This window comes from Tamandua tetradactyla, chromosome 15, assembly GCF_023851605.1.
Source record: "Tamandua tetradactyla isolate mTamTet1 chromosome 15, mTamTet1.pri, whole genome shotgun sequence".
NCBI classification, from domain to species: domain Eukaryota; kingdom Metazoa; phylum Chordata; class Mammalia; order Pilosa; family Myrmecophagidae; genus Tamandua; species Tamandua tetradactyla.
Genome location: NC_135341.1, coordinates 82,592,039 through 82,615,003, shown reverse-complemented (window position 1 = coordinate 82,615,003; position 22,965 = coordinate 82,592,039). Strand labels below are relative to the sequence as shown.

Here is a 22,965-nt window from a genome sequence, read left to right as displayed (position 1 = left end):
ATGCAAATAAATAAAATCAGAAATGGAAGAGGAGACATAACCACTGACCCCATGGAAATAAAGTCTATTGAGGTTTGTTTTGTCACCCAACATGTGTTCTAAAGAACAATCCATGTGCACTGAGGAAAAACATGTGTCCTGCTATTTTCAGGTGCAATGTTATATATATCTATTTATATATTATATATTTCCCTAATAATCTTCTCTCTAGATTTTCTATCCATTGATGAAAGTGGTGTATTGAAACATCCAATTATTATTGACAAAGTGTCTATTTCTCTCTTTAGTTTTGTCAGAGTATGCATCATGAATTTTGTGACACCATGGTTAGGTACATAAATATTTATGATTTTTATTGCTTACTGGTGAATTTACCCTTTTGTTTATATATAATATCCTTCTTTATGTTTGTAACAGCTTTGACTTAGCCTTTTTTTGGTCAGATATTGCTATATTCATCCCAGGTCTATTTTGGTCACTTAATAGCATGGATTATCTTTTTCCATTCTTTTGCTTTCAATGTACTTGTGTCTTTAGATCTGAGATGAGTCTCTTATAAGCAATGTATAGTTGGATAGTGCTTTTTTTTTTTTTACCACTCTGCTTATCTGTGTCTTTTCATTGAAGAGTTAAATCCTTTAATATAATATTCAGCTTTATTACTGTAAAGACAGTACTTACTTTAGCCATTTTGTCCTTTGATTTTTATATGTCGTATCTTTTTGGTCACTCTTTTCCTTTATTGCAGTCTCCTTTTCTGTATAGTTGATCTTTTGTGATGTATCAGATTGATCTTTTCATTTTTGTTTCTGTATATTTTAAAAATACTTTTGGTAACCCTGGGGGTAACCTATTAATTTGAAAAGCTGCCAGCTTAATTCAATAGTTTGTATGTTCTCCACTCCTATATCCCTCTGTTTCCCCTCTTTATGTTTTTGTTGTCCCACATCACCTTTATATTTTGTCCATTATGTGGAAATACAATAAAATTTCCCTTTCAGCACTGTTTTTGCTGCATTCCATAAGTTTTGATATGCTGTGTTTTTATTTTCATTCGCCTCAAGATATTTCCTAACTTTGCTTGTGATTTATTTTGTTCATTGGTTGTTTAAAAGTGTGTTGTTGGGGTGCACGGATAGTTTAGTGATTAGAATGCCCACCTTCCATGTGGGAGATCTGGTTTGATTGCCGGACCATGCACCAGGGGAAAAAAGTACATTGTTGCATTTCCACATATTTATGAATTTTCTGTATCTCTCTCTCTCTGTTAATTTCTAGGTTATGCCATTGCAGTTGAGAAAGATACATTGTATTGTTTCAATATTTTTGAGTTTACTGAGACTTGTTTCTTGTCTTAGATAGGTTGTATCTTGTAGGATTGCTGTTAGGTGACCTGTTCTGTATATGTCTGTTAGATCTAGTTGGTTTAAAGTATTGTTCAACTCTTCTATTTCCTTGTTGATCTAGATGATCGTCTAGATGTTCTGTTCATTATTGAAAGTGTGGTTCAATTCTCCTACTATTAATGTAGAATTATTGTCTGCATATCTGTCAGTATTTGCTTCTTATAATTTGGGGCTCTTTTGTTTGATGCCTATATATATTTATACTTGTTACATCTTTTTAGCCTTTGTTGATAGCCCCTTTATATCGGTATATAATGACCATCTTTGTCCCTGGTAAGATTTTATGACTTACTAATTTATCTGATATTAGTATAGCTACCTCAGCTTTCTTATGGTTACTACCTTCATATTTTTTCCAGTTTTTCACTTTTTACCCACTTACGTCTTTGAATTTAAGGTGAATCGCTTGTAAACAGCATATAGTTGGGTCATGTTTTTTTAAATCCATTCTGCCAATCTTTGCAATGTATATTTTAAATAACTATTGATAATGTAGTACTCTGCTTTGCCATTTTGCTGTTTTTCTTTGCTAGTCTTATACTTATTTTTTTGACACAGTTCTAGTTTGCTAGAACAAGGTGGTAAACAAGAAGTTTACCACCAACTTCTCTTCAGTACATACACATACACTGTTCCTCTACTCCTCCATCACCCATCTTTTTTGTACTTCTTACAAATTATGTCTTTGTACATTATATGTCCCAAATCGTAGATTTAGCATTACTTTTTATGGATTTACATCTTAGTGCCTGGAAGAAGTAAGAAGTGGAGTTACATAACAAAAAATACAATGTGATAGTACTGGCATTTATAATTACCCAAATGATTACTTTACCAGAGATTTTTGTTTCTTTATGCTGCTTTTGTCTACTGTCTAGTAGTCTATCCTTTCAGTCTGAAGAACTTTCTTTAGCATTGCTTGTGGGGCAGGTCTACTGGTAATAAACTCCCTCAGCTTTGGTTTATCTGGAAGACTTAAAATCTCCCCTTCATTCTTTTTTTCATTTCTTTAGGTTTATTTCCAGGAATAAACCTATTTATTTAGGTTTATTCCAAGAAATATTCCTATTTTCAGGAATATCGTGACCTTCAAAAATTAATTCTTATTTAAACTTTAAATTTGGTACATATTACACCTTCAATATATACTGGTTAAATTTGATATTATTATATAATACATATGCTACATATACTCTTAAACAATAAAGCAAACATAGAAACATACATATTTCTAAAGTGTAGATCAGAATACAAATAAACCAAAATGCAGATTTTGCAAGGTGTAAATGTACAAATCAGAAAATTAGAAGGCTGAAAGTGGACTTTCATTTCTTAACTTTCTTATTGTGAAAAATAACATATATAAAAAAGCAATAAATTTCAAAGCACATCACAACAATAAGTTGTAGAACAGATTTCAGAGTTCATAATGGGTTAAAAGTTCACAATTTTAGGTTTTTACTTCTAACTGCTCTAAGACACCGGAGACTAAAAGAAATATCAATATAATGATTCAGCAGTAATACAGATTTGTTAAACCCTACCTTCTCTATATAATACCATCTTCTCCTTTGATATTTCTCCCAATATTTTGGGCTCTTTGGGCTGTGCCCCTTCTAACTTTTTCATGTGGGAAAGGGCTGTTGATAATAAGGGACAGGGGCATGGAATTATTTGATGTTCTGGAGAGGCTAGCCCCTCTGGGTTTCAAAACTTATCTGGCCTTGGATGTTGTTCATCTGGAGGTTGGATGTTTCTGGAAAACAATCATAGCGCATGAAGCCTTTGTAGAATTTTGGATAAAGCCTTAGATGTTGTTCTAGTTTGCAGGCTGCTGGAATGTGATATACCAGAAATGGAACAGCTTTTAAAAAGGGAAATTTATTAAGTTGCAAGTTTACAGTTCTAATGCCATGAAAATCCCAGTGATGTTCAGGGTTTTTCTCTCAGCTGGAAGGGCACATGGCAAAGCCTGCTAGCTTTCTTGCCAAGCTTTTTGTTTGATGAAGCTCCCCTGGGAGTGTTTTCCTTCTTCATATCCAAAGGTCTCTGGCTATGTGGGCTCTAAAGTTTTTCCAAAATGATTCCCTCTTAAAGGGCTGTAAGTGAGCAACTCCACCTTGAATGGGTGGAGACACATCACCATGGAAACCATGTAATCAAAAGTTACCACCTGTATTTGGGTGGGTCACATCTCCATGAGAACAACCAAAAAGCTCCCACCCAGCAGTACTGAATGAGGATTAAAGAACATGACTTTTCTGGGGAACACGAGAGATTCAAATCAGTACAGGTATTCTTTAGGGTTGGCAGGAATAGTTTTGTGTCTCTCATTTTTTAAAGAAAATCTTGCTGGATATAAAACTCTTGGTTGCCAATTTTCTTTCAGCACTTCAAATATTTTGTACCACTGCCTTCTTAACTCCATGGTTTCTGATGAGAATTAGGAATCCCTCGTACATAGCTCATTTCTTTTCTCTTGCACTTTTCAGAATTCTCTTCTTGTCCTTGGCATTGAACAATTTGATTACTATTGTCTGGCTGTGGTTCTCTTTGAGTTTATACTGCTTGGGGTTTGTTGTGTGTTTTGACTGTTCCTATTCATGTCTCTAGCTAAATTTGGGAAGTTTTCTGCTGTTATTTTTTAATATTCCTTCTATGAGATTGATGGAATCCCATATGAGATTGATGGAATCCCATAGTTGTCTTAGGCTCCATTCATTTTTGTTTTTAATTGTTTTTTTCTTCTCTGCAGCCTGAATTATTTCACTTTTTTCATCTTTCAGGTCACTTATTCTCTTTTCAACCCCGTTGAATTTGCTCTTGAAACCCTCTAGGAAATTTTACATTTGAATGTTTGCATTTTTCAACTTCTATATCTCTCTGGAGAGATTCCCATTGTGTTCATTCATTGTTTTTCTCATATTAATTATTTCTCTGTGTTTTCCTTTATCTCCTTGAAAATGCTGTGGATTAGTTATTTTAAAATGTCTAACCAGTAAGTCCAAAATCTTGTCTTCTGCATTGATGGTTTCTGAAATTTTGTTTTGTTCTTTTGGATGGGCCATCATCCTTATTTCTTTGTTTGTCTTGTACTCTTTTATGATATCCAATGCATTTTACTATTTTATAATGTTAATTCTTGGATTTAGTCCCTGAAATGTCTGTTTCTCAAGTTTGTATTCCGCTAGTGATATGACAGATTTTCGTAAATACTAGGAGCTAATTCATACAAAGAAACCAAGGCAAAAGATACCTTTCACTGTCTTTGCAATTTGGCTTTCCTTTGCTGGTGCTCTCCTTCAGAATTCACCCTGAGACAAACGGGAAGTATAGGATCTTCTTTGTTATCTGAGCCTATGTGGAGCTGGAGCCAGGGAACTTGTTTCTCTCCTGAGCTTGTGCTAGCTAGAGGCCTTAGGAATTCTCTGTTTACAGTTTCTAGGAGTTCAAGTGAATGTCTTGTTGAATTAGACCTCCTTCCTGACCTGGTCCTTTCTTGAGTGACTTAATGCAGATAGTCATTTGCCCCAGGCTGCTTCAATCTAATTGTTTCTGAGACTGCCCCAGCTGTCTGCTAGCAGCTATTCTGCCCTCAGGACAAGCTCTGAGATAGCCAGCCTAAGACATTCCTTGTCTCAGTCTCTCAGACTTCGATCCAATAGATTGGTGCTGACATAACATACCCAGTATGCACCCAGGGACCGCTCTTCTCCCTCTGGAACAGGGCCAAGTGCTCACAATTAGAGTGCAAACTGGCTTCACCCTCTATGGAGGAGGGAATGGACAAAGGGCCAGCAGGGCCACCAGGAGCTTCTTCTATGGCTTTTGAAGCTGCCTAGTCTAGATTCAACATTTGTCTGGTTAATGAGCCCTTTAACTGTTTTTTGATAATCTTGAGGAAGATACTGTCTTTCAGTTTTATCTGCTGCCTTTGCCTGAAGGGGGTTGGAACAATGGCCACCCTCAAAGCCTGCCCTCAGAGTTGGCCCCCAGCAACTTGAAAAAGCTGAGCAGAGGTAGCATTCTGTGATCAGACCACACACTCTCAGAGATTAGAGGACTAGGTTTTTACATCCTACCCTTATACTAGCAAGCTGTACCAGGAGTCCAAGCTCCAGTCCACACTGCTGCTGGGCACAAGACTTGGGGAAGAGGATGGTAGCCACTGTAGGAAGGATGAGACTCACCAGTATTTATTACAGTTTACCACGTCTTCCTCTTGCTCCTCCCTGAATGCTACACAGTGTTCCACTAGACTCTGGAGTTTCAAAGTGGTTGATTCAGACAGTTCCTACAGATTCAATAGTTGTTTGGTGTAGAGACTGATTCCTGATGTTCTACTCTGCCATCTTCCCACAGTTCTCCTCTCCTTGTATCTGATGTTGTGTGTGCCTTCATCATTTCTGACTGTTTGCTGGATATTTTATATTTGAAATGTTTTTGTGGGAATAATTTGAGGCTTTTTCTAAAGAGGATTTTCATTTTCTTCTTCCAGGCTCTTGGAAACACACACACACACACACACACACATATATATTTTTAGTTTCTTAAAAAATATTTTTATTGAGAAATCTTCACACATACAGTCCATCCACAGTATACAATCAGTGGCTCACAAGTATCATCACATAGTTATATATTCATCACCAAGATCATATTTATAACATTTCCATCACTCCAGAAAAAGAAAGACGAAAAAACTCATATACCCCTTACCCATTCTTCTCATGGAGCACTAGTATTTCAATCTATCCAATTTTTTTAATCCCTTCTCCCCCCCTTATTATTTATTTATTTATGATCCTTTTTTTTTTTTTACTTATCTGTCCATACCCTGGGTAAAAGGAGGATCAGACACAAGGTTTTCACAATCACACAGTCACATTATAAAAGTTATATAGTTATACAATCATCTTCAAGAATCTAGGCTACTAGAATACAGTTCAACAATTACGATACATCCCTATAGCCACCCCAATACACCATAAACTAAAAAGAGATATCTATATAACGCATAAGAATAACCTACAGGATAATATCTTGATTCTGTTTGAAATCTCTCAGCCACTAAAACTCTATTTTGTCTCATTTCTCTCTTCCCCCTTTTTGGTCAAGAAAGCATTATCAGTCCTGTGATGCCTGGTCCCGGCTTATCCCAGGAGTCATGTCCCATGTTGCCAGGGAGAATTATACCCCTGGGAGTCATGTCTGACGTGGGTGGGGAAAGGGGAGGGCAGTGAGTTGCCCTAGTTGCCAAGTTGGCTTAGAGAGAGAGGCCACATTGAGCATCAAAAGAGATTTCTCTGGGGGTGTGTATTAGTTAGGGTTTTCTAGAGAAACAGAATCAACAGGGAACACTCACAGATATAAAATTTATAAAAGTGTCTCACGTGACCGCAGGAATGCAGATCCAAAATCCGCAGGGCAGGCTATGATACCGACAACTCCAGTGGAGGGTTTGGATGAACTCCACAGGAGAGGCTCACCAGCTGAAGCAGAAATAGAGCCCGTCTCTTCTGAATCTTCCTTAAAAGGCTTCCTGTGATTAGATTAAGCATCACTCATTGCAGAAGACACTCCCCTTTGGTTGATTACGAATGGAATCAGCTGTGAATGCAGCCGACGTGATCATGATCTAATTCTATGAAATGTCATCATTGCAGCAGACAGGCCAGTACTTGCCCAATCAGACAAACAGGTATCACAACTTGGCCAAGTTGACACATGAACTTGACCATGACAGTCCACCCCTTGTCAACTTGACAGCTATATATTTATCACCTTAAACCGTACCCAATTTCCAAATAAAAACAATGAAACACATTTTTTTCTTTTACCTAACAATACTCAACTGCCCTGCATATAACTGGAAACACATTAAATTGCTCCAGAATGGAGCACAAATCCTTGGGCAACATTCATTCTTAAACTTGATTATCTTACAACTTAAATAGTATAACATGAACAAAATAGCATTACATCTCGTTTCTGTAACTGATCATGTGGTCGAAGTTCATATTTATCACTACCTTCTTCCAGTACCCATTCCGTGTTCCGTTTACCCTCAGCAAGCACTTCAGCTGGCCATGGTTCTTTGCCTGGTGGGGTGACCCAAACCTTCATTCCTGAAGTTTCAGAGCCATTCAGAGCCTGCCTGGATTGGGTTGTTGCAGTTTTCCATTGATTTTAATCACAGGGCATGGTAGTACTAAAAGATGCCCTAGGGGATCTCTTATATTCCAAGAAAACTCTTCTTTACCCCCATTATGTAGTTGCAGTCCTACTTCCTCCTGATAGTCAGGGTCAATCACGCCAGACAATAATGTAATCCCCTTCTTGGCTTGTTGATCCAGTAGCATAAGTAGCCCAAAATGACCAGGTGGCAGTCTTAACTTCCAATTCAGTGAAATCATTGTTGTTTCTCCTGGAGGAAGCACTCCTCATTTTGGAACTAAAACCTGTAGACCAGCAGAGCTCAGGGTCGCAGGGACAGGGAGCAAAAATTTTCCTAGTGGATCACTAGGGGTAATAGTGAGTGGCACCACACCCATTTCCACCCCTTGGTTCCTGGACCCATGGATCCTGGCTATGGGAGAAACAGCACCATACAGCGGACGCTGATTCAGAGCATACACAGCTTCCTGGAGAACATTACCCCAGCCTTTCAAGGCATTACCACCTAGTTGGCACCGTAATTGAGTTTTCAGAAGGCCATTCTACCATTCTATCAGTCCAGCTGCCTCTGGATGATGGGAAACATGGTAAGACCAGAGAATTTCATGAACCTGTGCCCAATCCCGCACTTCATTTGCTGTGAAGTGTGTTCCTTGATCAGAAGCAATGCTATGTGGAATAACATGACGATGGATAAGGCATTCTATAAACCCACGGATGGTTGTTTTGACAGAAGCATTGCGTGCAGGAAATGCAAACCCATATCCAGAGTATCTGTCTATTCCAATTAGAATAAATTGCTGCCCCTTCCGTGAAGGAAGTGGTCCAATGTAATCAACCTGTCACCATGTAGCTGGCTGGTCACCTTGGGGAATGGTGCTATATTGGGGGTTTGAGTGTGGGTCTCTGCTGCTGGCAGATTAGGCCCTTAGCCATGGCTGTAGCCAAGTCAGCCTTGGTGAGTGGAAGTCCATGTTGCTGAGCCCACCTCCATCCCTACCACCATGACCACTTTGTTCATGAGCCCATTGGGCAATGACAGGAGTTACTGGAGAAAGAGGCTGACTGGTATTCACAGAACGGGTCATCTTATCCAGTAGATTATTAGAACCTTCCTCTGCTGAAGTCACCCTCTGGTGTGCATTCAGATGGGACACAAATATCTTCATGTTTTTAGCCCACTCAGAAAGGTCTATCCACATACTTCTTCCCCAGACCTCTTTGTCACCAATTTTCCAATTACGATCTTTCCAAGTCCCTGACCATCCAGCCAAACCATTAGCAACAGCCCATGAGTCAGTATACAGACACACCTCTGGCCAGTTTTCCTTCCAAGCGAAATGAACAACCAGGTGCACTGCTTGAAGTTCTGCCCACTGGGAGGATTTCCCCTCACCACTGTCCTTCAAGGACACCCCAGAAAGGGGTGGTAATGCTGCAGCTGTCCACTTTCAGGTGGTACCTGCATATCGTGCTGAACCATCTGTAAACCAGGCCCAAGTTTTCTCTTCCTCAGTCAATTCACTTTAAGGAACTCCCCAAGAGGCCATAGCTCTGGTCTGGGAAAGAGAAGGTAATGTAGCAGGAGTGGAGACCATGGGCATTTGGGCCACTTTTTCATGTAACTTACTAGTGCCTTCAGGACCTGCTCTCACTCTATCTCGTATATACCATTTCCATTTTGCAATAGAGTGCTGCTGCGCACGCCCAACTTTATGGCTTGGTGGGTCAGACAACACCCAGCTCATGATAGGCAACTCAGGTCTCATAGTAACTTGGTGGCCCATGGTTAAGCGTTCAGTCTCTACTAAGGCCCAGTAGCAGGCCAAAAGCTGTTTCTCAAAAGGAGAGTAGTTATCTGCAACAGATGGTAAGGCTTTGCTCCAAAAATCCTAAGGGTCTGCATTGTGATTCTCCTATAGGGGCCTGCCAAAGGCTCCAGACAGCATCTCTGCCACTGACATTTCCAGCACCATTGGATCTGATGGATCATACGGCCCAAGTGGCAGAGCAACTTGTACAGCAGCCTGGACCTGTCACAGAGCCTCCTCTTGTTCAGGTCCCCACTCAAAAGTAGCAGCTTTTCTGGTCACTCAATAACTGGGCCAGAGTAGCACACCCAAATGAGGAATATGTTGTCGCCAAAATCCAAAAAGACCAACTAGGCGTTGTGCCTCTTTTTTTGGTCATAGGAGGGGCCAGATGCAGCAACTTATCCTTTACCTTAGAAGGGGTATCTCGACATGCCCCACACCACTGGACACCTAGAAATTTTACTGAGGTGGAAGGCCCCTGTATTTTTGTTGGATTTATCTCCCATCCTCTGATACATGAATGCCTTACCAGTTAATCTAGAATAGTTGCTACTTCTTGCTCACTAGGTCCAATCAACATGATATCATCAATATAATGGACCAGTGTGATGTCTTGTGGGAGGGAGAAACGATCAAGGTCTCTGCGAACAAGATTATGACATAGGGCTGGAGAGTTGATATACCCCTGAGGTAGGACAGTGAAATATATTGCTGACCTTGCCAGCTGAAAGCAAACTGTTTCTGGTGGTCCTTACTAATAGCTATTGAGAAAAAACCATTTGCCAGATCAATAGCTGCATACCAGGTACCAGGGGATGTATTGATTTGCTCAAGCAATGATACCACATCTGGAACCGCAGCTGCAATTGGAGTTACCACCTGGTTGAGCTTACGATAATCCACTGTCATCCTTCAAGACACGTCTGTTTTCTGCACAGGCCAAATAGGAGAGTTAATGGGGATGTGCTGGGAATCACCACCCCTGCATCCTTCAAATCTTTAAAAGTGGCAGTAATCTCTGCAATCCCTCCAAGAATCTGGTATTGCTTCTGATTTACTAGTTTGCTTGGTAGGGGCAGTTCTAGTGGCTTTCACTTGGCCCTTCCCACCATAATAGCCCTCACTGCATGAGTTAGAGAGCCAATGTGGGGATTCTGCCAGTTGCTCAGTATGTCTATGCCAATTATACATTCTGGAACTGGGGAAATAACTACAGGATGGGTCCGGGGGCCACTGGACCTGCTGTGAGATGGAACTGAGTTAAAACTGCATTGATCGCCTGGCCTCCATAAGCCCCCACTCTGACTGGTGGTCCAGAGTGACATGTTGGGTTCAGAATTAATGTCATTTCTGAACCAGTGTCTAATAATCCCCAAAATATCTGATCATTTCCTTTTCCCCAATAAACAGTTTCCCTGGTGAAAGGCCATCGGTCTCCTTGGGGAAGCTTGGAGGAAGATTAACAGTATAAATTTGTGGCAGTGTAACAGTGTTCTCCCCCAAAGGGACCTCACCTCCCCTTCATTGAAGGGGCTCTGGGTCTGTAAACTATTTCAAGTCTGGAAATTGATTAAGGGGACATGATTGTGTTTTTGTAATTCAGGTTAGACTTCTGTTCACTTGACCTAGAACTCTTTTGTTCATACAGCTCGAGCAAGAATTTAGTGGACTACCCCTCTATTGTATTTCTAGGTACCCCATGATTAACTAGCCAATGCCACAAATCTCTGTGTGTTGTATAATTTTGACGCCTGCTTTGAGTTTGCTGTCTATTATAATAGCCACGTCTACCCTGTCTTTGGTGATTAAGTGCTGCCACCTGGCTTCTGCCAACTCGGGATTCCATCATCCCCATTGAATTTAAGGATTCCAGCTCTGTGACAGCAGTTCCTACAGTAATATCTGACCTACAGAGAAGTGCAACCTCAGAGTTGTTTAGGGATGATGGTGCTGGTCTCACAAATTTATTTCTCACTGTTCTGGTAAAAGGTGCATCCTCCAGACATTCCTGGGGTGTAAGAGCAGGCTTTGCATGATAAATACACTCTAACATTCCAATCTCTCTAAGCCTCTGGACCCCCTCATCTACATTATACCAGGGCAGTTCTGGCGTTTCAACCTCAGGTAATGTTGGCCGCCTTTTCTGGTGGGGGGGGGGGGGGGTGGCTAGGTAATACACTTTACCATGTGTCTCAGTCTTGGATGGTTGCTGTAACAACTCGCCACAAACTGAGTGGCTTAAAATAATAGTAATTTATTCTTTCACAGTTCTGGAGGCTAGAAGTCTGAAATCAAGGTGTCAGCAGAGCCATGCTCCCTCTGGAAGTTCTAGAAGAGAAACTATTCCTGTCTCTTCCAGCTACTGGTCACTGCCAGCATTCATTGGATTGTGGCTGCATCACTGCAATTTCTGCCTCTTTCTTCACATCACCTTCTCCTCTGTGTGTCTTCTCTTCCATCTGTGTCAAAACACCCTGTGCATCTCATAAGGGTAACAGGATTGCATTTAGGGACCACCCAGGCGATACAGGATAAGCTCCTACTCTTGAGACCCTTAACTTAATTGCATCTTTTGCCATATTATATGGTCAGGGTTCCAGGAACTAAGGTGTGGACATATCTTTGGGGCCACTGCCCAGCTTACTCCATAATTTGAGAACCCGAGACTCATAGAATCACCCCCCCCCCCCCCATTTCTCATTCATTATGTAGGATAGAGGTTACAAAGCACAGGTTCTGACGTCTGACTTTGGGTTCCCTTCCTAGCACTGTCTTTTGCTGTGAAACCTTGGGAAGGTCACTTAATCTCTTAGTCCCTCTAGTTTGAAAAAGAGAGGATAGTATCTCCAATAGAGGGTTGTTGTAAGAATGAAGCAAAATGCTGTGTAGAAACGCATAGTACAGCACCTGGCACGTGGTAGGCTGTCAATAAACGTTGACTTATGTTAGCTATGGTGGTTTTTTGCTTTTGTTTTTTTTCCGTTCTACATATATATTCAGTAATTCACAATATCATCACATAGTTGCATATTCATCATTTCTTAGAACATTTGCATCAATTCAGAAAAAAAAATAAAATGACAACCAAAAAAGAAATAAAATTATAAAAGAAAAAAAAAGATTATACATACCATATTATAATGGTATATTATACCCCTGACTTTCATTTATCACTAGCATTTCAAACTAAATTTATTTTAACATTTGTTCCCCCATTACATATTTTTATTCCATATGCTCTACTCATCTGTTGACATGGTAGATAAAAGGAGCATCAGACACAAGGTTTTCACAATCACACAGTCACATTGTGAAAGCTATATCATTATTCAGTCATCACCAAGAAACATGGCTACTGGAACACAGCTCTACATTTTCAGGCAGTTCCCTCCAGCCTCTCCGCTATGTCTTGAATAACAAGCTGATATCTACTTAATGCGTAAGAGTGACCTGCAGGATAAACTCTGGACTCTGTTTGGAATTTCTCAGCCATTGACACTTTGTCTAATTTCAGTCTTCCTCCTTTTGGTCGAGAAGGTTTTCTCAATCCCTTGATGCTGAGTCTCAGCTCATTCTAGGGTTTTTCTCAATCCCTTGATGCTGAGTCGCAGCTCATTCTGAGATTTCTATCCCACGTTGTGTTGGCCACCTTTTGATCCATGTTTCAACCAGCCATCCAAACAAACTGTTAATACTTTTTCTAACCCCTCGAGCTATAACATTGAATGCAGAATCTCTGTTTAGTGGGCCTGTATCAATAAATTCAGCCTGATCCAGCCTTATATTCCTCCCACCATTATCCCACACACTTGAAATCCATTGCCACACATATTCCCCTGATTTCTGTCTATTCAAATTGGAAAACTCACACAGTTCTTTTGGGGTATAATGTACCACCTCATGTGTGATACTTTGTACCTCACCTTTAGGGGCCTGTTGGGACTTTAGTTATAGGTCTGGAAGAAATGAGGGGTGGTGGGGGTGGGTCATGAAAAGAATTAGAAATATCTTCCAAGGCATTTGCTTCAGGGCCTTCATTTGCAGTTTCATCTGGTGAAACAGGATTAATCACTCTAGGACTAATCCCTTCATGAGGAGGTTGGGTGGCCAACTCCTCAAGGTAGGCTGGAGATGGGGTGGTTATGTCCTCAGGGCAGAGTATTACAGGGTTATCTAGAGAAGACTCAGCATGATCTAGGGTTTCAACCTCACCCCCGACATCATTACCAATCCATGTCACCATCCCATTTTTCAGGGTCCCACTCCTTTCCAATCAATGTCTTCACTTTAACGGCAGACACCATGCAAGATTGAAATTTCAGTTTACGTTGTAAAGTTGCTCCTCTAACAGTAAGATTCTGAGTCTGATTTTCAGAGATCTCAAGTCTACTGCTACAGGAAATAAGATTTTCCTTTAGGATACTCATAGAAACGTCTACATCTGTCAGATGGCGCTTAAGCTTCTTGTTTGAAGGCTTAAGCCCATCCCTTTCACTCCTTAGTGTAGCCAGTGTATCTAACAACAACCAACCAACATCTCTATACCTCTTACTTCTACAAAACTCTGTAAAGGTGTCAAAAACATTATCCCCCAGAGCCTGGCTTCGTACAAGCAAAGCATTAGGAGAATCGAATGGTGATATTTTGACTATCTCTTTTGCCAATTCACTCCATGGATTGGGAGTGTCATTCTGATTACAGGAATCAGAGTCCTTGGTGTCTTTGAGTCCAGACAGAGTAGAAAACCATTCATAAAAACCCATTTTTAAGATTCTGTTTCTTAAGAACCACTCCTGGTACCAAGACATATTAGTTGGGTTCTCTAGAGAAACAGAATCAACAGGGAACACTCGCAAATATAAAATTTATAAAAGTGTCTCTCGTTACTGCGCCAATGCAGATCCAAAATCCGCAGGGCAGGTTGTGAAGCCGACAACTCCGATGGAGGGTCTGGACGAACTTCACAGGAGAGACTCACCAGCCGTAGCAGAAATACAGCCCGTCTCTTCTGAATCTTCCTTAAAAGGCTTCCTGTGATTAGATTAAGCATCACTCATTGCAGAAGACACTTCCCTTTGGTTGATTACAAATGGAATCAGCTGTGGATGCAGCCAGTGGGATCATGATCTAAACCTATGAAATGTCATCATTGCAACAGACAGGGCAGCACTTGCCCAACAAGACAAACAGGTACCACAGCTTGACCAAGTTGACACGAACCTGACCATGACAGGGTGACTCTTAGGTGTAATTATAAGTAGGCCTAGCTTTTCCTTTGTAGAAATAAGTTTCATAGGGTGAAACACCAAGATAGATAGCTCAACCTATTGAATTTGTTGTCTCTGCTGCTTGCGATAATATCAGGAATTCCTCAGATGGGGAAGTTTACTATTTCCTCTTTTCTCCCCAGCCCCCAAGGAGACTTTGCAAATATTTTTTTTATTCACTGCCTAAATTACTATGGGATATATCTGCCATCACACTAACCTGGACAACCAACAAGATCTCATGCCCTATTCAAGATTCCATGTAATGACAGTGTTTGAATAAACTGACCATACAAATTAAATTAGATAATGTGCTACCGAAAATACAAATTTTGCACCAAATAAACATCTCTCCCTTTGGTGTCACACAGTAGTTGAAATTTTAAAATATGGACCATATCATCCTTTACCCTGTATTCTCATTTACCTTGGTCCTATCCAGATCAGCTTCATTCATATCTCTAGTCAAAGTCTGATCACTTTTTCAACTTTTTTAACAGTTGCCTTATGGGATTATGCTTACTTTCTTCACTTCAGAGCTCTAACTCTGAGTCTCAGGTGTCATATAAATACCTGAAATTTCAGGGAATGACCAGGTTATTTCCCTGAAATTTGTGTAAGGGTACACAGATAGCTCAGTACCTGAGAATTTAGATATAACAGTTGCAACTCCTCAATTTATGTGACTGTTGCAATCTAGGACCCTTTAGACAGGCCCCAACCTGATAACCCATGGTCTCGACGTCAATTCTCCAAGTTTGTATATTATTGTTAGTCCATATGAGTGAGGTATGATAATATTTGCCTTTGTTTCTGACATTTCATTCAACATACTGTCCTTAACGTTCGCTGACCTGGTTGCATGCCTCAGAACTTCATTCCTTCTTGCAGCTGCTCAATAGTCCATTTTATGTATACACCACAGTCCCCCCTTCCATTCCTCAGTTATTGTACCCTTAGGCCACCTCCATCCATTGCGAATTGGGAACACTGCTGCCATGAATACCAGTGTGCAAATGTTCATTTGTGTCCCCCTCTCTCTTCCTCCAGATACATACATAGCTATGGGATTGCAAGATCATATGACAACCCCACCCCTAGCTTCCTGTGGAACCACCATATTGCCATCCAGAGGGGCTGCACCTCTCATTTTCCCTACCAACAGTGAATGGTACATCACTTTCTCCACATTTTCTCTAGCATTTATTTCTTTGTTCATTTTTTAACAGTTTTATTTTCACATCCTATGCTCCAACTTAAGTAAATAGCCATGCCTTCATCACCATAGTCTATATGAAGACATTTCCTTTTCTTCTGCCAAGAATCCACACCCATCCCTCATATCCCCTGCTTGTGGACATTTAGTTCTGGCATAATGCCTTTGCTACATTCAGTAGAAGCATATTACAATGTTACTGTTGACTGTAGACCTTAGCTTGCATTGATTTTATTTTTTCTTGTATACCATCCCATTTTCAACGTCTTGCAATGTTGACATCCATTTGTTCTCCCTCGTGCAAAAACGTTTTATATTTCTACATTTAAAATCCATCATTGTCCATTCTAGGCATTCCTAAGTTATTGTCTAAGTCTTTATTCTCTATCTTTGGAAATGCTTTTAATTTGGAACCTTCTTTGAGGCACTGGAATCCTCCAGAAGAGGGAAGTGAAATTGCATGATCATGGGAGGGGTGATTCACTTCTGGCTCATCTCATCCTAACAGTGTAGTCCTTTCAGGTGACAAAGTGTGGAGTGTCTGGTCTTTGGCCTACATGTTCACAGTTCCTTCTTTAGAATTGGCAAGTGACTGAATTTGCAAATGCTTGAAAAGGTAAATGCATTCAGGGAAAATAGAGATTCTTCTTGTGGTTTTTGCCTAATTTTTCTTTATCTTGTCAACTCTTCTTGCCAGAGCTTCTAAGAATTTTTTTTTTAATTTTTTTATTCGGCTTTCTTATTTGTCATTAATGGGAGAATTGCCTAGTCTTCCATTACCAACAGTAGCCTTCTTATCTCACAGAATCTGAAACATATTTATCTAAGTCACATAATTAGGTAAATAATTTGGTAAATAATTTGGAGAAAATTTTAAACTATTATAAGATACAGGACTGGGTAAGAGCATTTTTGTTCAGTCTTCTTTTTTTTTTTTTTTTTTTCTTTAATACTTGTTTCTCTCTGTTCATTTGTATTTTATTTTATTTTTTTAAAAACATTTTTATTAATTAAAAAATTAACAAACAAAACATTTAGATATCATTCCATTCTACATATCTTAATAATATGTATTAAGAATATGTAATTCTTTTTTTTTTTGTAACTTTATTTTTATTTATTTATTTTTAATTAATTAAAAAAAGAATTAACAAAACAATTAGAAATCATTCCAATCTACATGTACAATCAGTAATTCTTAATAACATCACATAGTTGCATATTCATCATTTCTTAGTACATTTGCATCGATTTAGAAAAAGAAATAGAAAGACAACAGAGTAAGAATTAAAACAATAATAGAAAGAAAAAAACAAAAACAAAAACAAAAACAAAAAAAACCTATACCACACATGCAGCTTCATTCAGTATTTTAACATAATTGCATTACAATTGGGTAGTATTGTGCTGTTCATTTCTGAGTTTTTATATCCAGTCCCGTTGTACAGTCTGTATCCCTTCAGCTCCAATTATCCCTTATCTTTTTTTTTTTTTAATTAATGGAAAAAAAGAAATTAACCCAACATTTAGAGATCATATCATTCTACATATGCAATCATTAATTCTTAACATCATCACATAGATGCATGATCATCATTTCTTAGTACATATGCATTGGTTTAGAAGAACTAGCAACATAACCGAAAAAGATAGAGAATGTTAATATAGAGAAAAAAATAAAAGTAATAATAGTAAAATCAAAACAAAACAAAACAAAAACCTATAGCTCAGATGCAGCTTCTTCATTCAGTGTTTTAACATGATTACTTTACGATTAGGTATTATTGTGCTGTCCATTTTTGAGTTTTTGTATCTAGTCCTGTTACACCGTCTGTATCCCTTCAACTCCAATTGCCCATTATCTTACCCTGTTTCTACCTCCTGCTGGACTCTGTTACCAATGACATATTCCAAATTTATTCTCGAATGTCTGTTCACATCAGTGGGACCATACAGTATTTGTCCTTTAGTTTTTGGCTAGACTCACTCAGCATAATGTTCTCTAGGTCCATCCATGTTATTACATGCTTCATAAGTTTATCCTGTCTTAAAGCCGCATAGTATTCCATCGTATGTATATACCACAGTTTGTTTAGCCACTCTTCTGTTGATGGAGATTTCGGCTGTTTCCATCTCTTTGCAATTGTAAATAACGCTGCTATAAACATTGGTGTGCAAATGTCCGTTTGTGTCTTTGCCCTTAAGTCCTTTGAGTATATTCCCAGCAATGGTATTGCTGGGTCGTATGGCAATTCTATATTCAGCTTTTTGAGGAACCGCCAAACTGCCTTCCACAGTGGTTGCACCCTTTGACATTCCCACCAACAGTGGATAAGTGTGCCTCTTTCTCTGCATCCTCTCCAGCACTTGTCATTTTCTGTTTTGTTGATAATGGCCATTCTGGTGGGTGTGAGATGATATCTCATTGTGGTTTTGATTTGCATTTCTCTAATGGCCAGGGACATTGTTCAGTCTTCTTATATATAATTACTATTACTACCACTACCACCCACCATTTATCTGTAAGTTCCGATGTGCCAGCCACTGAGATGCTAAGTGTTTTATATATATAGTCTGATTTAATTCAACCTATTAGGCAGGTATTACAATATTCTCTTATTTACAAATGGAGAAATCAAAGCCAAAAGTATTAATTATTTAATCCATGTCACACTGTTAATAAGTGGTTATGTTGGTAGTCACTCAGGCTATTTGACTCTGAACTCTAAACCTCTATACTTTATTTCTTCATAGTGCTACAAGAACATATATAATAAAAGAACTTTGTTTAGGTATGGGGTCATGGAAGATTTTCCTGAGGATGGAAATTTGAGCTTAGATTTGGAAGCTCAAAGTGGATTAGTAACCTGAATATAAGCATGAACACCATAAAACTCTTTGAAGAAAACATAGGGGTAATATGACACTAAAGTATGCACAACAAAAGAAAAATGTATATAAATTGGATGTCATCAAATTAAAATAGTTTATGTATCAAAGGACACTATCAGGAGAGTGAAAAGAAAACCTCCAAGCTGGGAGAAAATGTTTGCAAGTTATATATCTGATATAGATTGAATATCCGAAATATATAACCTTACAATTCAACAGCAAAGAGACAACCCATTGGGTGGGCCATGGTGGCTTAGCAGGCAGGAATGCTTGCCTGCAATGCCAGAGGACCTGGGTTCGATTCCCACTGCCTGCCCATGTTAAAAAAAAAGAGACAACCCATTAAAAAATGGGCAAAAGAATCAAATAGCCGTTTCTCCAGAGAAGATATACAAAAGGCCAATAAGTATGTAAAGAGATGCTCAACATCATTAGCCATTAGGGAAATACAAATCAAAACCACACTCTGATACCACTTCATATTCCCTTGGATGGCTTTAATTTAAAAACACCAACAAAAATGGAAAATAAATATTGGAGAGAATGTGAAGAAATTGGAATCCTCATATCCTCATACATTGCTGATAGGACTGGAAAATGCTACAGGTGCTGTGGAAAACAGTTTAGCAATTCCTTGGAGTTAAACATAAAGTTGCTATGTGATCTGGCAATTCCACTCTTAGATAACCCAAAGAACTGAAAACAGGGGCTCAAACAAATATATGTAATGCATGTTCTTAGCAGCAGTTATTCACAGTAGCCAAAAGGTGGAAACAACCCAAATGTCCATTAATGGATGAATAAACAAATTGTGGTGTATCCATACAATGGAATATTAGCCATGCACAAAAAAAGAAAGTACTGATACATGGATGAACCTCTAAAACATTATGCTTACTGAAAATCAGACGGACACAAAAGGTCACATATTGTATGAGTCAATTTATATGAAATATCCAAAGTAGGAAAATTCATTCAGACAGCAGATTGGTGGTTTCCAAGAGCTGGGAAAAAGAGATGATGGGGACTACTAAACGTGTGTGGGGTTTCCTGTTGGGGTAGTGAAATTGTTTTGGAACTAGATAGAGGTGGTGGGTGCACAACATTGTGAATGTGCTCAGTGCCGCTGAATTGTTCACTTTAAAATGGTGAACTTTATCCTGTGGGAATTTCACACACACACTGTCCCCCCCCCAAAAAAGGAAAAAATATAGGGAGTGGAGGAATATGTTAAATGATAAGAATATGGGAAGGCAAATCCAAAATGTGGGGAATTCATCAAGATGAATGGTGTATTTTTTTTCAACAAAGAAATGGCATGGAATTGAAAAATGGAGGGGAGGTGGGACTATTGTAGATTGAAAACAAACTTAAGAAAAAAATGCTTGCTATATGTGGGTCTTTTCTGAAATCTAATCTGAACAAAACAATCATACATAAAAAGACATTTTAAAGACTTTTGGGGAAAATTAAACATGGACCAATTGAAAAGTGATATTAAGAATTTGTTCATTTTATTGGATGTGATATTGATTTTGGGATTATGTTGAAGAATTTGTGTTTATTATAGATGCATACTAAAGCATTTGTGAGTGGGGACGAAATGAAACAAGAATGGCAGAATGCTGATAATTATTTATGCTGGGTTGATGAGTAATGGGTTTGTTATATTCTTTATTTTTATGTTTTTGAAAATTTCTCTAATATAAAGTTAAATAACAAAGCTGCAATGTGGTAGCCACTGAAGTTGGCTGACATTTTCAAAAGTAATCAATTAAAAATAAAGGCTGGGGTAATGAACATGGAGTGATGGCTTCGTTGAAAGAAACCAGTTTGAAGGGGATATTTTAAGCAATAGAAATGGCAGAGTTTGAGCATTTGTAACATGTTATTAGATTTAACTGAAAAATTATTGGTGACTAGTGACTTGTTTGGGTGGGTTTCCCTGTTTGAAGCAGATATAGGCAGATGGAAGGGTACTTTGGAAAGAACACCGAACTACCAGCCTGGAGGCCTACTTCTAATAAATGCTGAGCAGGTCATTTCACCTCCCTGGTCTCAGATGATGGTACGACTCTCCTTACAGTCTTTCCTGCCAGCTGTGAAATGGCTGGGCATTTTGGATTAAACATGTTCAAGATCCCTCCAGCTCTGAAATTCCATAATCCTAATGAATCAGTGTGATTTTGCTCCTGGAGAGGATGAATTATACCTCTCTCTCAAGAAACCAAGGAATTTTTCCTGTGGAATGGCAGGGTCTTCAGTAATAAGAACAGGTGATACTAGAGTATGATTGAATATAAACTGTTTTTGCTCCAAACAGAGTCTTTCTTTTGCTAGCTTCTGAGCTACTTGGAAATAAAAATTGCCTAGGAAAGTGACGCTCCTTTTACCTTTGGCATCCAGACAGTTGTTAGGCTGGATTATAATTGTGGGTCAGGCATAGTTCTAGTTTTTTGGAAAGCAGTTTCCAGAGATAAGTTTATTAGCCTCAAGTGCTTTTTCAGATTATCTGGTTAAAACAAACAGTTTTCTCTGTGTGTATGTGTGTATAAAACTCCAGAATGTCTTTTTTTTCCTAGAGAAAAACATAAGATAGGTTTAGTCTAGTGATTCTTACAGTCAGCTTTCAGAAAGTCGTAAAAGTTTTGACGTGAGTACCCTAATTTGCCCCACTAGAGCAGTGAATTCTTTTAAATACAGTTTTCTTCAACCCTTATTGTACTTCTTAATTTTTTTTTTTTAATTTAGGCAACTCAAACTTTTTTCTTGCCAACTTCTACTTCTTTTGATTCTACAAAAGAAACCATGTCTCCAGTAGCCCCTAAAGCCCAGGAGTCCAGTGAATCATCAGACAGACTCATGAACAGTAAACAGGTAAACTTGAAATATTTTAAGCCAATGTTTCTCAAAATCTGTGCCAAAGAATGGAAATGATTCTTTGGTAAAAAAAAAAAAAAAGCTTGAGAAATGCTGGCTTAGATATCATTAAACAGTTTCATAACTCTAAGACTTCACAATACTATCAGTTTCCAAAGGGCGATTTAGTATAGCATTACCTGCTTTTTTTTTAACACTAGTCTGATGAGCATTTCATGAGACTTTGCACAGTTCATAGTGGACATCCGCTGAGAGTTTTTCGCTCTAAAATAGGCATCAGCAATAATTTTAGTTCTGTGTACATGCATGTCATTCATTAAGCTTTATGATTAGAAGATTTAGAGCATAAATAAGGGAAAAAGTTGAGGGGGGGAGGTGAAGAAGTGTGGTAAGAATAAAAGAAGAGGGGAAAAGGGTCATCAGCCAAAAAGAAAGATTTATCTGTGCTGTGGGTCATATTGCTATCAAAGAATCATTAGGTTATTTGTTCCATTTTGTGTTGATAAATCCTTTCATCTCTAAGGGGCATTTCCCTGTGGAGATGAATGCTTTTACTTGTATGTTGTCTATTGTCTAAATTACTCATCTCTAAACTAATAAAATACTTACATAGTATTTATGCCACTTATAAAACTTAATTGTAAGTTTTGGTTTAAAAACGAAGCAAATCAGGTTGAGGTAAAAGTAATTGAAAACACAGGGGTAAGGAAGATATTGTCTATATTTTAGAACCATGCATACTCTTTGAGACCAAAGGAAGAAAGGTTTATTTGGTCTGGAACTGAAATTTTCCGTAGCACATAATCTAACTCAACCTATCAGTGTAGTTCATTGAACAATTAAAACTCAGGGAGCCCAGAATAAGAAAGAGGTCCTTTAATCCTATATAGATTAATGTAATGCTGGGATACATTCTAGCATTTGATTATATTAAGCAGATAATCAAAAAGTATTGGCTAAGTCCCTTGAGGGATGGGAGAAAAAATATAGAACCATCAGGGAACAACCTGCTACTGTGCCAAACTTTAGAGACACCCAAATCAATGGGCCATGCCCTTGATCCTGAGGCTTACTCTTATAAAGCTTACGTAGGTAGTGGAGAAGCTTAGACTACCTACAGGCATGCCTAAGAGTTACTTCTGGAGGATCTCTTCAGTTGCTCACATGTGGCCTCACTCTCTCTAAGCCCAACTCTGCAAGTGAAATCATTGCCCTCCCTGCTACGTGGGACATGACATCCAGGGGTGAAAGTCTCCCTGGCAGCGTGGGAGATAACTCTCAGGGATGAATCTGGCCCTGGCACCATGGGGTCA

The 22,965-nt window shown here is 38.9% G+C and overlaps 1 protein-coding gene across 3 annotated transcripts in view; it reads left to right on the top strand.

Moving 5' to 3' along the window:
* Nucleotides 1-22,965, top strand: part of CEP70 (centrosomal protein 70) — a 162,087-nt gene that overhangs the window by 25,434 nt on the left and 113,688 nt on the right. For all 3 annotated transcript variants that reach the window (XM_077130247.1, XM_077130245.1, XM_077130246.1), the window contains exon 3: nucleotides 21,524-21,649. In XM_077130247.1, coding sequence (XP_076986362.1) covers nucleotides 21,581-21,649 — 69 coding nt within the window. In that variant the 5' untranslated portion in view covers nucleotides 21,524-21,580. The remainder of the gene's footprint in view (nucleotides 1-21,523; nucleotides 21,650-22,965) is intronic.